The 17,527-nt window shown below is 39.8% G+C and overlaps 1 protein-coding gene across 1 annotated transcript in view; it reads right to left on the reverse strand.

Moving 5' to 3' along the window:
• Positions 1-17,262, reverse strand: part of TET1 (tet methylcytosine dioxygenase 1) — a 121,847-nt gene extending 104,585 nt beyond the window's left edge. The window contains exon 1 of the mRNA XM_052640242.1: positions 15,358-17,262. Within this exon, the coding sequence (XP_052496202.1) occupies positions 15,358-17,262 (1,905 nt within the window). The remainder of the gene's footprint in view (positions 1-15,357) is intronic.
• Between the last annotated feature and the right edge of the window lie 265 nt (positions 17,263-17,527).

Consider the following 17,527-nt stretch of genomic DNA (forward strand, 5'->3'; position numbering starts at 1 on the left):
AAACTACAATGCTCCCTAGTAAGTGATAGTATAACTTGGATGATATGGATATTAGATGAAGGTGTTAAGTCAGTTTCACATTTTTTTTCTGGATAAGATGGTCTACACAAAATGGCAAGGTAAGATTTGAACCATATTGACAAGATACCAGAAATTAGCATACACTGATCAGAATCAGTCAAAATCAGCATAGTTTTGTTGATAGGCTTTATTTTTTCCTTTGAAGTATACTTGATATACAACGTAGTGTTAGTTTCTGGTGTACAGCAGAGTGATTCAGTTTAAGTGTTCTAAACATGCAAGGTTCCTACACACCAAAGGCTCTTTTTCCTATGGTCAGCTCTGTGGTGAGGTATGCTACTGAAGACTCAGCAGTGATCCAAAGAGATTCCTTAAAGGCATACTTAAGGACATATAACATCTGCCCTCAATTGCAAAACTTGGTAGCAAAAATTTGTTCCATATGCCATATATAACACATGCCAAAATGAAATCCGGCTGTTTGAAAACAGTAAGAAAAGCAGTGGCCAGGAGAGGCTTGTCCCACTCCACTCCCACCAACACGGATAAAATAAAATCAAACAAGTATGTCAACCAATTCCGAAGAGACAGCTCCAGAACCAGACTGTTAGCACGCTATCCACTGGATGGTGAACACTTACTCGTTCCACTTGTATCATATATACTATTAACTTTTAGCCTTTCAAGTACAACCTATATAGGTATTGCTATTTTTCCAGGTGCACTTTCTATTAGCTAGGAAGGTAGCATGGTAACAAATAGCACATTTATGCTGTTATCTAGTTGCTATTTATTTAACCAAGCATAGAAAACCTTTTAATATTTGGGGGGGGGGGATCAATATTAACTGGAGTAGGGAATTTCCTGGCAGTCCAGTGGTTAAAACATAGAGCTTTCACCATGGTAGCCAGGGTTCAATCCCTGATCTGCGAACTAAGATCCCACAAGCTGCCTGGTGTGGCAAAAAAAAACAACCACCATGCACACACACAAAACCACACACAAAATAAACTGGAATAAATATTGAGACTATTTCACCTTGGCAACCAATTCACAAAGTGCTTAGTCATTCAATTATTCAATTCATGTAATTAAAAGGTCAGTTTTCATTCTGATCCCAAAGAAAGGCAATGCCAAAGAATGTTCAAACTACCATACAAATGTGCTCATTTCACATGCTAGGAAGGTAATGCTCAAAATCCTTCAAGCGAGGCTTCAGCAGTACGTGAACTGAGAACTTCCAGATGTTCAAGCTGGATTTACAAAAGGCAGAGAACCAGAGGTTAAATTGCCGGCATTCACTGGATCAAAGAGAAAGCAAATGAATTCCAGAAAAACATCTATCTCATCTATCTATCTAACATGCTTCATGACTACACTAAAGCCTTTGACTGTGGATCACAACAAACTATGTAAAATTCTTAAAGAGATGGTAATACAAGACCACCTTACCTATCTCCTGAGAAACCTGTATGTAGGTCAAGAAGCAATAGTTAGAACCAGACATGGAACAATGGACTGGTACAAAGTTGGGAAAGGAGTACATCAAGGCTGTATATTGTCACCCCGCTTATTTAACTTCTATGCAGAGTACATCATGCAAAAGGCTGGCTGAATGAAGCACAAGGTGAAATCAAGATTGCCAGGAGAAATATCAATAACCTCAGATACGCCGATGACACCATCCTTATGGCAGAAAGTGAAGAACTAAAGAGCCTCTTGATGAAAGTGAAAGAGGAGAGTGAAAAAGCTGGCTTAAAACTCAACATTCAAAAAATGAAGATCACAGCCATCACTTCATGGCAAATAGATGGATTTGGCAAATAGTGACAGATTTTCTTTTCTTGGGCTCCAAAGTCACTGTGGATGGTAACTGCAGCCATGAAATTAAAAGTTGCTTGCTCCTTGGAGGAAAAGTTATGACCAACCTAGACAGCATATTAAAAAGCAGAGACATTACTTTGCCGACAAATGTCCGTATAGTCAAAGCTATGATTTTTCCAGTAGTCACATACGGATATGAGAGCTGGACCATAAAGAAGGCTGAGTGCAGAAGAATTAATGCTTTCAAATTGTGGTGCTAGAAAAGACTCTTGAGAGTCCCTTGGACAGCAAGATCAAACCAGCCAATCCTAAAGGACACCAATACTGAATATTCACTGGAAGGACTGATGCTGGAGCTGAAGATCCAGTACTTTGGCAACCTGATGGGAAGAGCAGACTCATTGGAAAAGACCCTGATACTGGGAAAAACAGGATAGGAGGAGAAGAGGGCAACAAAGGTTGAGATAACATCACCAACTCAACAGACATGAATTTGAGTGAACTCCATAAGACAGTGAAGGACAGAGAAGCCTGGCATGCTGCAGTCCATGTAGTCACAAAGCTTCAGACACAACTTGGCAACTGAACAATAAAGGTCTGATACTAAAAAGCACCCTCGCTACTTGTAAACTTCTTTCACTATTCAATTAAATAGAATAATGTATATGTATCTGCCGGGGGCCAGCGTGAGGAACTCCGCCCATGGCAAAAGTCTTGAGGAAGGAGGCTTGGCATACACAAAGGCGTGATCAAGCCTCAGGAAACCGCCTGTTCCCGAGCACGTACCCCAAAACCAGAGTCTGTTTTATGCTCTCCCCCATAACCGTTTTTCTCAGAGAAGGAGTAAACATGCAGCTCCAAGGCAATAAAAATTCCTGGGTGTGACAAGAGTGTTTCAGCTTATGGACTCCTCTGAAGGTTATCTAGCCCGCCTGTTTAGGTTCGTCCGGCCACATGTGATTGTTTACAGCCTCCTAACCTGAGAGGCACGAGAGGTTTTAGACTTACTAAAGGCAAATTCTTTTGGGGAGTTGGAAATTATTAGTATAGTGGGTTGGTTAGGAATTATATTGGTGAAGGGTTTTTCATTTGTTGTGTCAATAATTGCTGCTAATTCCCTGCCCTGGGTGGGATAAGGATGTTTTAGGTCAAACCTCTCTGCTGACAGACTAGCTTGTGTGACAGGATTATCCATCAGTGTATTTGGAATATAGAAAAGGAAATATAGTAGTTTTTGATGTTAGCAATACTAGACTTTTTGAGTTAATGGATTTTCTCTTTTGTAATAGATCACTGTACTTTGTTATAAATCACTGTGTCCTTGCTATGTAAAAATGTAACTTTATCACTATCTTAAGACTAAATAGATCTTAAGGGGAACATTGGTGAAAGGATTTTCATTTGTTGGGCTGATGTTTGCTGCTAAATCTCCATGTTCCCTGCCCTTATAATGAATATAACTAGCATATAGGAGAAATAAGCATTAATCTTTAAGTATATAGGAGAAATAAGTATTAACCTTTAAGATTAATCATGTTAACCTCGGGTTAAATAAATTCCTTTCTTGATTTTAACTCACTACACCCTCACCCTATAGGAATGTAACTTTATTTGGAGGGTGGTGCCTGGTTTAAGAAAAAACACCCTTGGAAGAAATAAGTTTTTTGGTTATCAGAAAGAAAGGATCATAAAATGTCAGCAGGTCTCACTCATGGCCAGAAGATGATGTAATATCCGTAAGACCTTTTTTTTATACATTTATGTGAAGCACCTGATTTTGATAAAGGTCAGGACTGCTGACCCCCGCGTGACTCTGTATTCATTCCTATGTATAACAAAAGGTATATAAGCAAACCCAAAAATAAAGAAATCGGATCAGTTTCCGGAAAGACTGATTCCCCCATGTCGTTCTTTCTTGCTCCTCATTTTTCTGGCTGAATTCCCATCTGGAGCATGGATGCTATTCCACGTAATCCAAGTTATTCAGCGTCTTTTTCTCCACTAATCTTCCTACTACACTATCCATTTCTAATCTCTCTATATATCTGTAATTAAATATGTATTTTTTCCAAGGACGCCGACTCCGTTCCCACCTTCGAATCACCCTGGATCCACCGGGGCTGGACCCCGGCATGTGTCAATAGGCTAAATCATAAAAACATATAAGGAATACCTAGCCAAGGGCAAATTCCTAGATGACTATGAGTTACAAAGTTAGTGGTTTTAATTATTTGTATTTCTTAATATGGAGAACTGAACAAAATTAGGTAGAAGAATAACACTTTATCTCTCAGCCAAAGATATCACTGGGAAGACTATCTAGTCACCTTGCTGTATAATTAAAATAAATCATTGTGAGGCAAAAATGCAATTTCTGATAAAAAAAGTAAATCAAAATTGCTCTTACTTCTCCCAGACATTATTAGTTAATGTCTTGAGAACTGGCATATACCTTTGGGGGCTAAGTATGTTTTAGAAGAAAAAAGAATTCCATTTTTAAAATGTATATTTATTTTATATAAGCAAAAATAATGATATTAAGATTTTAAAACTATAAATGTATTTTCTCTCTCTCACTCCAACCCTCAATAATAAGTAAAATAATTCTGATGTGAGGAACAAACAAACATATGAAATATATTTGCTTAAAAATATTCTTGGTTATCAAAGTAAGTGGGCTTCAATTATTGATAACCATGTAAAGTATCAAAAGTCTGGCATCAAATGGTTAAAAATAAAACCAATTAAATAGCTCTATATTAGAAACTATAAAATATTGAAATAAAGTAAGACATAAATATACTATGGTCATGAACTGGAAGATTCAATATTGTAAAAAATGTCAGTCTCTCCAAATTGATATATAGATTCAACAAAAATACAATAAAAATTTCAGCATGGCTTTTGGTGGAAATTTACAAGTGGATTCAAAAATTTGGGTATCCCCTGGTGGTCCAGTGATTAGAACTCTGAACTTTCACTGCCGAGGGCAGGTTGGATTTCTGGTCTGGGAACTAAGATCTGACAAGCCAAGCATGCCCGGTCCCCCAAAAAGAAAAAAAGTCGTAAAAGAACAATAACAAAATAGCCTAAATAAATATTTTTAAAAAATACTGAAGGACTTATATTACCAGTCAGCAAGACTAGCGGTAAAACCTAATAATGATGCGAGTTTAGATACAAAGATAGAAAAAAAGGCCAATGAAAAGAGTCTATAAACAGATTCAGAACTAATCGATCACCTGATTTGTGACAAAGTTGATGCTGTAGTGGGGAAAGTATAGTCATTTCAGTAATGGTGCTGGTCAAGTAGATACCCAGATGAAGAAGAATGAATCTTGACTCCTATCTCTCACACAATATGCAAAAGTCAATTCCATATCTTCATAAAGCTTAATGTGAATGGTTTTTAAAAGTAGCTTTTAAAGAAGAAAACAAAAGAGAACAACTTCATGACCTTGGAATTTGCAAAAATTAGACAACATTTTCTTAAACAGGAAATAAAAAGTTATTAAAAAGTTACCATAGAGAAGAAGAGTGGTAAACTGGACTACATCAAAGATAAGAATTTCTGTTCATTCGGGACTTCCCTGGTGGTCCAGTGGCTAAGACTCCAAGCTCTGAATGCAGGGGGCCCAGGTTTGATCCCTGGTCAGGGAACTAGCAAGCAGATCAAACTAGTCAATCCTAACGGATATTAGTCCTAAATATTCATTGGAAGGCCTGATGCTGAAACGGAAGCTCCAATACTTTGGCCACTTGATGCAAAGAAGTGACTCATTAGAAAAGACCCTGATGATGGGAAAGTTTGAAGGCAGGAGAAGGGGAAGACAGAGGATGAGAATGGCATCGCCAACTTAATGGACATGAGTCTGAGCAAGCTCCAGGAGATGGTGAAAGACAGGGAAGCCTGGCGTGCTGTAGTCCATCGGGTTGCAAATAGTTGGACATGATTGAGCAACTAAACAACAGGGAGCTAGAACCCACATGCTGCAACGAAGACCTGGTGCAACCAAATCTATAAATAGTTTTTAGAAAAAAAGAAAAGAATTTCTGTTCATTAAAAAGCACAGGGAGTTCCCTTGTGGTCCAATGGTTAAGACTCTGGGCTTTGACTGCCAGGCCTAGGTTGTATCCCTCCCTGGTTGGGGAACTAAGATCCTGCAAGTCTTGAAGTGTGGCCAAAAAATAAGAAGCACAATTAAGTGAAACATTGTCAGAAAATAGATAAAGATATCTGCAATTATTTAATCAACAAAGAATTTGTTTCAACAAAATATAATAAACTAATGAATTAGTAGTAAAAGCCAAATTAAAAGTGAATAAAAGCAGGACTTTCGTGATGTTTCAGTAGTTAAGACTCCATGTTTCTACTGCAGGGGGTAGGGTCAGGGAACTAAGGGCCTGCAAACCGCACAGTGAGGAAAAAAAAAGAGAGAGAGCTTGATTTCATTAGTCATCAAGGAAATGCAATGTAGTGATGCCACTAAACAGCCAATGAAATTATTAAAACAAAATAAGACAGAAAATACCAACTGTTGGATAGGGAGCAAGTGGAACTCTCATACACTACTGTAAAGAGAGTCTTAATTGGATCAACCACAGCAGTTTGGTAGTATCATGAAAGTTAAACATATGCATATTTTATGACAAAGCAATTCTACTCCTAGGAATATAGTCAAAAGAATGCATGCATATATTCACCAAAAGGCTTTCATAAAAATGTCCATAGCAGCACTACAGTGTTTGGTCTCCTGTCCAGTTCTATACTGTAACATTCCACTGCGCATTAACAATAGAATGGATAGGCAATATGACATATGACAAAATAGATATTGTTAATACATGATATTAACAATAGAATTTCTGTATTGTGATATATACATGCACTGGAAAACAACACTACAATGAGGATGAATAGCTATAAGCAAGACTATTGATGAGTCTCATAAACATAGTATTAACAAAAGGCGACCATAGACAAGAGTGTACAACTGTTCCTTGCTCTGTTAGAATGAACTTCCCTCAGAGAAGTTTCCCTATTTTCTTCTGTGCACTGTTGGATGAGTAGGTCTAGCATAGAGTGAGAGTTCAGTATAAGGACAACACAACACATCTTCAGAATCAGCTTTGTCTGGAAAAAGGTGATATTTTGGCGAGAGAGAGCAAGTGATGATATGTGAGTATGATATGTGAAGCAAGAGATGATATGTGAATATCATCTAATATAGGGAAACTTTGAAATAAGACACGAACAGAAATAAATTAATTAAAATTGTATTTCAAATGGACAATATAACCACGTTGAAGGGTAAGGGTAATGTGTGTGAGAGAAAGAAACACTAATTCAACAAATGCATAGTCTAACTTTTGAACACACCACTGACATATCAGTAACAGCAATAATTTCTATCACCAAGATCTTGGTTTCTAATTACCATTCTCTACCAAAAAGAACCAAGTTTTCTTGGATAATTGTCATTTCATCTGGGGCAGGATGGGAAATAGAAAACCTTGGAACATTTGTGACAGAAAATAATTATTCAAACAATGGTTGAAGGTGCTCCCTGGCCAAATTTGAGGAAATTTGAGCATCAAAATAAGTAATGATAATAAAGAAGTATAATCTACTGAATATAACAAAAATCTACAAGTTCACACTGAAATAAATATATAAATAAAGTAAGAAAAAGCTCTTCCTTGGAGTTTAAAGCTAATTAATAGATTTAGAAGAAATGATGGAAACAGAATCAGGTTTTGACAACTATCAGGCAAAAATCAGCAGTGAATACTAAAAATGAAGCATGAAAATTTGAGGGATAGCTGTATATTTACAAGCCTCAATGTCCCTGCAAGATATTTATTAAATACAAAGTGAAAAATACTGATTATACCATGGAGACACTACCTTTAACCAAGTGATAAAAATTAAGATCATAAATAGTGGGACAAAGGACATCATGCCCCTTTTATAAGAAGGTATTCAAACAAAAACACATAATCCAGATGAAGTCACGAGGAAGCATTAGACAAACCAAAGTGAGGGACAAAATAAGTAATCTGCACTTAGCAAAATTAGCAATATTATAAAATATTGCAAAAATATTCTAACTCCCCCCAAAACCATTGTATTATACTATTCCATTTATATCAAACCCTGGAAAATACAAACAAATGTACAATGATGGAAAGATGTTTGCCTGAGGAAAAGGGGTACAGGTAGGAGTGTAGAGACTATGAAGGAATTTTGGGTAGTGATGGACTTTGACTGTGGTAATGATCACATAGTGTATGTACATCATACTTATCAAATTGTATACTTTGAATATGTGCAGTTTATTATATGTCAATTATACCTCAGTAAAGTTGTTTTATAAGTCTAAGGAATTACTACAAATTAACAGAGGCCAAAAGGATATTTTCTTATAGGCCAAATAAAGTCTGTGGGTTAGTTAATAACAATGGTTCATTGTTAATTTCATAATTTTGATAATAATATGTAAGAATGTACTTGTTTTCAGGAAATCTATTCTCTAGTATGCAAGGATAAAGGAATATCATGTCTATGAAAAACTTAGTCTCAATTAATTCAGAGAAACTATTTATGTATATAGAGAAGACATATCTGGAAGAGACAGGGCTTCCCTCATACCTCAGTTGGTAAATCACCTGTCTGCAACACAGGAGACCAGGGTTTGATCCTGGGTCAGGAAGATCCCCTGGAGAACAAAATGGCAACCCACTCCAGTATTCTTGCCGAGAGACTCCCATGGACAGAGGAGCCTGGCAGGGGGTCACAGGAGTCAGACGTGACTTAGCCACTAAAGCACCACCATGGAGGAGACAAAAAGAGATAGCACAGGAAACCCTTCTCAGTACTCTCTAATGACCTAAATGGGAAAAGAATCTAAAAAAGAATGGAAGGACTTCTCTGGTGGTACAGTGGTTAAGACCCTGTGCTTTCACTGCAAAACACATGGGTTGGATCCCTGTTTGGGGAAATGAGAACTCACAGGCTGCGTGGGGCAAGCCAAAAAAATCAATTAAATTTTTAAAAAGTTAAAAAAAAAAAGAAAAAAGAGTAGATAGATGTATACCTGATTCACTTTACTATACACCAGAAACTAACCATTTTAAATCAACTATACTCTGATAAAAATTATTTAATTAAAGTGATACAATAAAATGCAAAAACAGTAAAATGCGTAAAACAGATAGCTAGTGGGAAGCTGCTGTACAACACAGGGAGCTCAGCTCAGTGCTCTCTGTCATGTCCTAGAGAGGTGGAATAGCAGGTGGGTGGTAGAGAGGCTCAAGAGGGAGGAAATACATATTTATTTATAGCTGACTCAGGTTGATGCACAGCAGAAACCACACAACATTGTAAAGCAATCATCCTCCAGTTTCAGAAAATGTTATCATTTGCCTGAAAGATAAACTAAATGCTCAGTACTGCAATATTTCTATAAATCTGAATTATGCAAAGTAAAAGTATTTTTATGCAGGTCAAGAAGCAACAGAACCATACATAGAACAATGGATTGGTTCCAAATTGGGAAAGGAGTACATCAAGGCTGTAAACTGTCACCCCGCTTATATGCAGAGTACATCATTTAAAATGCTGGGCTGGATGAAGCACAAATTGGAATCAAGATTGCCAGGGGAAATATCAATAATCTCAGATACACAGATGACACCATCCTTATGGCAGAAAGTGAAGAACTAAAGAGCCTCCTGATGAAAGTGAGAGAGTGAAAAAGCTGGCTTGAAACTCAACATTCAAAAAAATGAAGATCATGGGTGGGCAGCCCTCAGCTGGACCAGCGGTTGCGTGGGTTGTGGTGCTGGGCAGTCTGCAGGTGCTAGCAAATCCCAACCGGGATGTAGAGTTAGTGGTGTCTAGGTAGTCAGGGGAGAAGGAGAAAGCAGCAGTGAATCAGTTATAAATAACTCCGAAGCCGGACATGGAGCCTAAATTCCAAGGTGAGAGTGCTGTGCTTTCATGGGTGGCTTCTTTATGAAGCAAAGGTACAAAATCTATTTTGAGAAGTTAGCTGAAACTACTGGTCGGATAATAATGAGATTTCAATGATTGGTAGCTTTAGTGAGAGCTAACTTTTTCATAGATTTTCAGGGTCATAGTTCCTCATCTTTTCTTTATTGGTGTCTTACTGCTTGCTGAGTGGGTCACATAAAGCATCCTGCCATTCATGTTGCTGCTGCTGCTGCTAAGTCGCTTCAGTCGTGTCCGACTCCGTGCAACCCCATAGACGGCAGCCCACCAGGCTCCGCCATCCTTGGGATTCTCCAGGCAAGAACACTGGAGTGGGTTGCCATTTCCTTCTCCAATGCATGAAAGTGAAAAGTGAAAGTGAAGTCGCTCAGTTGTGTCCGACTTCGCAACCCCATGGACTGCAGCCTACCAGGCTCCTCCATCCATGGGATTTTCCAGGCAAGAGTACTGGAGTGGGTTGCCATTACCTTCTCTGGCCATTCATGTTACTGACCTGCTAAAGGCCAGCAGTTGGAAAGACCCTTTGAGTGGAAAGATAGAGGTTTGACTGTGGAAGCAAAATAGCATTGTTAATGATTTGTGAGAAAATACTGCCAAAGTCAATTTTATTGGTAAATAGTTGGCTTAAAACTCAGGATTCAAAACACCAAGATCATGGCATCCGAGCGAATCACTTCATGGCAAATAGATGGGAAAACAATGGAAATGGAAACAGTGACAGACTTTCTTTTCTTGGGCTCCAAAATCACTGCATATGGTGCCTGCAGCCATGAAATTAAAAGATATTTGCTCCTTGGAAGAAAAGCTATGACAAAGCTAGACGGCATATCACATTACTTTGCTGACAAAGGCCCATATAGTCAAAGCTGTGGTTTTTTAGATGGTCATGTATGGATGTAAGAGTTGGACTGTAAAGAAACCTGAGTGTCAAAGAATTGATGCTTTTGAACAGCGGTATTGGAGAAAACTCTTGAGAATCCCTTGGACTGCAAGGAAATCAAACCAGTCAACCCTAAAGGAAATCAGTCCTGAATATTCACTGGAAGGACTGATGCTGAAGCTGAAGATCCAATATTGGACCACCTGATACAAAGAACTGACTCATTGGGAAAAATCCAGGGAAAGATTGAAGGCAGGAGGAGAAGGGGATGACAGAGGATGAGATGGTTGGATGGCATCACTGACTTGATGGACATGAGTTTAAGCAAGCTCTGGGAGTTTGTGATGGACAGGGAGGCCTGGCATGCTGCAATCTATGGGGTCGCAATGAGTTGGACACAACTAAGTGACTGAACTGAACTGAAAAAAAATTTTTTATGTTTTTTAGAAATAAAGAATGTGGTGCTTAGGAGAGTGTGAGCAATAGCCAATATATTCATTCATTCCTTAACAGTACTAGTATTTCCCACCCTGACAGACCTTGACCACAGTGGCCACACGTGCTTGCCAGAGCAAGTTTACAGAAATAAACCACACACCATCTAAATTTCTAAACCTGATTATTTGAGTTACAAATATATTCTTTTCATTCAATTAACAAGGATTTACTTAGCACCTATCACTGTAACAAGGCTAGAATGCACAAGAAAAATAAAGTTCTCTGGAAGTAAACCTGAGAAACATGCACAGATACAGGTGTTGCACAGGAAAGGGTGAGTGAAGGGGTGGGGTTTTGTCAGGCGGGAAAAAGGAAGAACATGCACCATGACCGTGAAGATGGAGACAGGACCATGCACAATGAGCCTGGGGAAGCAGAAGCAGCTGGATATAGCTGAAAGTTCGAATATAATGTAAGAAGTGACATCAAATAAGACAAAAGAGGTCAGTCATGTCAAGACCCTAAAGATCTCATATTCCATGCTAAGGAATCTAGGCTTCCCCTATCATTGGAAGGCACTGTTTTCCATTGTTTTGGGTGAGATGAATCCCATACACAGAAAAGCACTAATTGGAGGATCTAGATCTGATAGATAGAATGCCTGATGAACTATGGAATGAGGTTTGTGACATTGTACAGAAGACAGGGATCAAGACCATCCCCATGGAAAAGAAATGCAAAAAAGCAAAATGGCTGTCTGGGGAGGCCTTAGCCTCCTGAAATCCTGAAAGATGATGCTGTGAAAGTGCTGCACTCAATATGCCAGCAAGTTTGGAAAACTCAGCAGTGGCCACAGGACTGGAAAAGGTCAGTTTTCATTCCAATCCCAAAGAAAGGCAATGCCAAAGAATGCTCAAACTACCGCACAATTGCACTCATCTCACATGCTAGTAAAGTAATGCTCAAAATTCTCCAAGCCAGACTTCAGCAATACGTGAACTGTGAACTCCCTGATGTTCAAGCTGGTTTCCGAAAAGGCAGAGGAACCAGAGGTCAAATTGCCAACATCTGCTGGATCATGGAAAAACCAAGAGAGTTCCAGAAAACCATTTATTTCTGCTTTATTGACTATGCCAAAGCCTTTGACTGTGTGGATCACAATCAACTGTGCAAAATTCTTCAAGAGATGAGATACCAGACCACCTGACCTGCCTCTTGAGAAATCTGTATGCAGGTCAGGAAGCAACAGTTAGAACCAGACATGGAACAACAGACTGGTTCCAACTAGGAAAAGGAGTATGTCAAGGCTGTATATTGTCACCCTGCTTATTTAACTTATATACAGAGTACATCATGAGAAATGCTGGACTGGAAGAAACACAAGCTGGAATCAAGATTGCCAGGAGAAATATCAATAACCTCAGATATGCAGATGACACCACCCTTATGGCAGAAAGTGAAGAGGAGCTAAAAAGCCTCTTGACGAAAGTGAAAGAGGAGAGTGAAAAAGTTGGCTTAAAGCTCAACATTCAGAAAATGAAGATCATGGCATCTGGTCCCATCACTCCATGGGAAATAGATGGGGAAACAGTAGAAACAGTGTCAGACTTTATTTTGGGGGGCTCCAAAATCACTGCAGGTGGTGACTGCAGCCATGAAATTAAATGATGCTTACTCCTTCGAAGAAAAGTTATGACCAACCTAGATAGTATATTCAAAAGCAGAGACATTACTTTGCCGACTAAGGTCCATCTAGTCAAGGCTATGGTTTTTCCTGTGGTCATGTATGGATGTGAGAGTTGGACTGTGACGAAGGCTGAGCACCGAAGAATTGATGTGTTTGAACTGAGCTGTTGGAGAAGACTCTTGAGGGTCCCTTGGTCTGCAAGGAGATCCAACCAGTCCATTCTAAAGGAGATCAACCCTGGGATTTCTTTGGAAGGAATGATGCTAAAGCTGAAGCTCCAGTACTTTGGACACCTCATGAGAAGAGTTGACTCATTGGAAAAGACTCTGATGCTGGGAGAGATTGGGGGCAGGAGGAGAAGGGGACGACCCAGGATGAGATGGCTGGATGGCATCACTGACTCAATGGACGATGGACGTGAGTCTGAGTGAACTCCGGGAGATGGTGATGGACAGGGAGGCCTGGCGTGCTGCGATTCATGGGGTCATGAAGAGTCGGGCACGACTGAGCGACTGAACTGAACTGAACTGAACTGAGAAGAAACAGCATTATAGAAAGAAAACTTGACTTGCACCTAAGGAGGACTTGTTGTTCAACATCCTGACTTCCCAGCTGGCTGGTATGCTCATCCCAGAATAGAAGTGCCATAAATACTTGCCAATAATAAAGAGAAAGTTGAAATTGTCCCAGTAAGAGATAAATGCCTCAACAGCTGGAGCAAAGAAAATGGAGAGATAGGAGTGCTTGTATCTTGTAGACAAGAGATAACTAGAAGAATGAGAGAAAGGCCATTAAAGATGACTGAATTTTCCATTTGGGTTGACCATGTAGATGGTAAACCATTGAACCAAATGTGTAATGCCAGAAGAGGAGCAAGTTTAGAAAAGAGCACCTATTAGAGTACCTTTGGCAACAATGTCATTGGTAATGTTACAAATCCGGAGTTTACCAGTGAGATCTTTCTGTTACAAAAATATTGCTACTAAGTGTTTTAGAGATAAGTTTGCAAGATACTAAGTTGCTGGCCACAGTTTGATCTGCTCCCACATGTGTGAAGTGAGGAGTAAAGAGTATTCATTGCAGTAAAGTTTGTAATAACAAAGTATTTAAAAAACACCTTAAATGTGGGTCTTCCCTGGTGGTCCAATGGCTAAGATTCCTCACTCCCAATACAGGGGGTCCGGGTTCAATCCTTGGCCGGAGAACTGGATCCCACCTGACACCTGCTGCAGCTAAAGATCCTGTGTGCCACAACTAAGACCCATCACAGCCAAATAAACAATGAATAAATAAATGTTTAAAACAAAACACCTTAAATTTCATTGATACACAAGAGTTTAAATGTCTGATCTCTTGTTTACAATGGCTTAGTCAAACAAGAAAGTCAGCATTTTTGAACAGATAATTTAAGTCCAGAATGAAATAGAAAAGGTTGACTGAATTTAAGTTCATAATATTTTAATCTATTCTACTATACTCATATTCATAGTAGACTCAAAAAATTTCAAGTGAGTAATCTAAAAATCATAAAACACCATAGTTGACAGGTATTTTAATTTAAGCAAGTTTGAGTATTAACAAAGCTCCATAAAATTCCTTTAAACAAAGTCTAAGTCAACAAATACTTTGACTACCTTAGTTTTGTAACTGTAATAATGAGTGTTTTTATGTATATATCACTTTGGATTTTACAAACCATTTTCAGTTTTTGATTACCATTGAATCCCGACGATCAGGGCAAGTGGAAATCACCTGCCAAAAGTTGAAGCAAAAATCCTATTATTGTTATACCTCCAAGGCAAAGTCTCAAGATAAAAGATAGAGACAGTTTTATTCTCTTAAAAGAAAAGAAGTTTTTTTCCTCTGGTTCCTCAGGATGCAAGGCATTTAGTGACTTTGTTCCACTCCTAGTTTTTAAAAATGTAGCTTTCAAAATAAGACACACTAAAATAAGGCACAGTGGAAATCTTTCCAAAACGACATTTCATACAATTTCCCTATTCTCCGTGAAAACCTATGATGGAAAAACTTTATGTTCTAGCTTTCTGAGACAAATTCTAAAAATAAGCTAATGTATCACTCAGTGTGCAAGACATGCTTCAGGTTGGTCCTCAAATTCCTATAGATAACTTAAAGCAACATTTTACCAAAGCAAAAGAATGTAATACTGAAGCAAACTGTCTCCACGTGGATTTTCCCTGGTGGTCCAGTGGTTGAGAATCCACTTGCCAGTGGAGGTGACAAGGGTTTGATCCCTGATCCGGGAAGATTCCACATGCCATGTAGCAATTAAGGCTAAGTGCTACAACTACTGAAGCTGGTATACTCTAGAGTCCCTGCTCACTGCAACTAGAAAAAGCCTGCCTGCAGCAACAAATACCCAGCACACCAAGACAGAATAAAATTTTAAAAAATTATTAAAAAAAAAATAGTCTCCACAGATCACTGTACCAAGTTTCACAGGTGTCCCCAGCCCTTTGGGAGCTTGCTTACCTCCAAAGACACAATGACGGATGGCTTCTTTTTCAGTTCCTCACATTTCCTCTTCTTACAGATCTGATGGCTGTTCTTTCTATTCTTACAGTAAGTACATTCACCACAATTGGTCTTCTGCTGGCAGGGCTCACAGACCCCACATCGCTTTCGTTTCTTCTTTTCCAAGGTAGGTAGCAGAGTTGTGTAGGAAGGAGAAGAGGTACTAGCGAGTGGCACTGGCCTAGACACCACTGTGGTGTTGATGTCAACCATGCTGGTGGCGCTGACCTGGGAGCTCCCTCCTTCCAATGTGCTGGGACTCACCAGGGAGAGCTGGGCAATGCCCTGTGGAACCGGCTGGAGTCCTCTCTCAGGGGCTAATGTGAACCCCTGAGTGTGAGCTGGCAGAAAGCTTATATGAACCTTCTTCTCATTTTCTATATTGTTCATAGGTATTACAGGAGGTACCAAAATTATCTCTGAGTTTGATGACGGTTGAGGAGTGTGACCTGAGCCCGCAGGCAAAATCTGCATAGTGTCTGGGACCTCAAGCCCAGATGAAACGGTGCCCTGGGGCTTGGGCCATGCTGGGAGAGCATTACAGGTAGCAACTGGGTTATGAGGGGCAGGAAGAAAGATAGGTGGGTCTGAGGCAGTACCACTACCCATACCAAGGACTTGTTGATTTAAGATAGCACCAAAGACCTCTCCTTGGACTGGAATAGCACCAGGAATCTCTGGTGGGTCTAGAGTCTCACCCAAAGGCTCTCCATGAACTGGGTTAGCACCAGGAACTTCCCATTGATGTGGGACAGCACTAACGGCCTGTCCTAGGACAGGGGTGGTATCAGGAACTTCCTGTTGATCTGGGGTAGCTTTGAGTACCTCTTGATGATCTGGTTTAGCACCAAGGGTTTCTTGTTCTGAACCTGCCAAGAAGAGTTTTATTAATGAGGTAGGATATATTGACCCACCAATAGACAAACAGTTTCTAAGGTCCAATGCAGGTACAACCTTATTAAAGCTGGAGGTGGGGCAGCAACCATGTTCACTTTTGATGGGATCCAGGTAAGAATCAGACAGCTTAAGAGATTCTACTCGTGAACCCAAATCTTCTAACTGAATGCTGGGGTTTCCTTCAGAGGTAACCTTGAGGGCTGCTCTTTGGAGCAAAGGAACACAGACAGTGTCCTGAGCAAACATTCTAGGGGAATCACTGATATTATTCAATGTCTCTCTAGAGAATAGTCCTTCTCCACCACATGTCCCTTCCAGTGACCCAGAAAGAATCTCTGCTGCAGGGTCACTAGGAGTAGAGCAAATTATTTTGGAATCCTCGACACCTTGGGACCAAGACTGGGTTGTCTCTTGGCTCTTGTCTTTAATGAAAGATGCATTTTTTATGCCAATTAGCTTCTCTATATCAGGGGGGACTGGGGGGTCTTGCATTGGGACTGAATCATTTTCTGAGTGCTTTACTCCCATGTCTGTAAGTACCTTATAATCACACTCATGTTGCTTTCCTGGATTCTTAGGTGGTGGAACTTTCTTGGGTCTGGCTATGACCACTGGGGGTTGGGAGAGTCGTCTGCTAAGAGAGGTACTTCGCAGAGCCATTGTAAATCCATTGCAAGTTAAGGACTCTGGGTTCTGAAAAAGAACCTCGGTCCTATCCAAATTCATTCGTGCTGCTCCAGCTCTTGTCAGAAGGCTTCTGACTGGCACAGTCAGTTTGGGTTCTGTTTTTTTCTTAACATCTCTTTCTTGCACGAATTGCTTCAATTTTCCAGGGCTCACAGTCTTGACAGTCGCCACATTTCTGTTGGCTGGCTTAGATCCCTTCTTCAGCTGGTTGTTTTTCTTCTTGTTTAGATCTTCCCTCCTGACTAATTTGGAAGGTCTTGCATGGCGAGATCGAGACATAGCTACGAAGTAGGAAAATCTGAAAGGGCACGAGGGACAGAGTCATTGGTCCTTTGGAAAGTCTCACTTCAGAGGAGAATCTGCATGCACCATGGCTGTGCTCAGTTGCACGAGGTTTTGGTCTGAAATTAAAAAACAAAAAAACATTGGCAATGAGTCTTTTTCCTATGCAGTCTCTCATTTGAAATAGGACATTGGAACTTCCCTGGTGGTACAGTAGATAAGAATCTGGCTGCCAGTGCAGGGGACACAGGTTTGATCCCTA

Source organism: Budorcas taxicolor, chromosome 5 (genome assembly GCF_023091745.1).
Source record: "Budorcas taxicolor isolate Tak-1 chromosome 5, Takin1.1, whole genome shotgun sequence".
NCBI lineage: Eukaryota > Metazoa > Chordata > Mammalia > Artiodactyla > Bovidae > Budorcas > Budorcas taxicolor.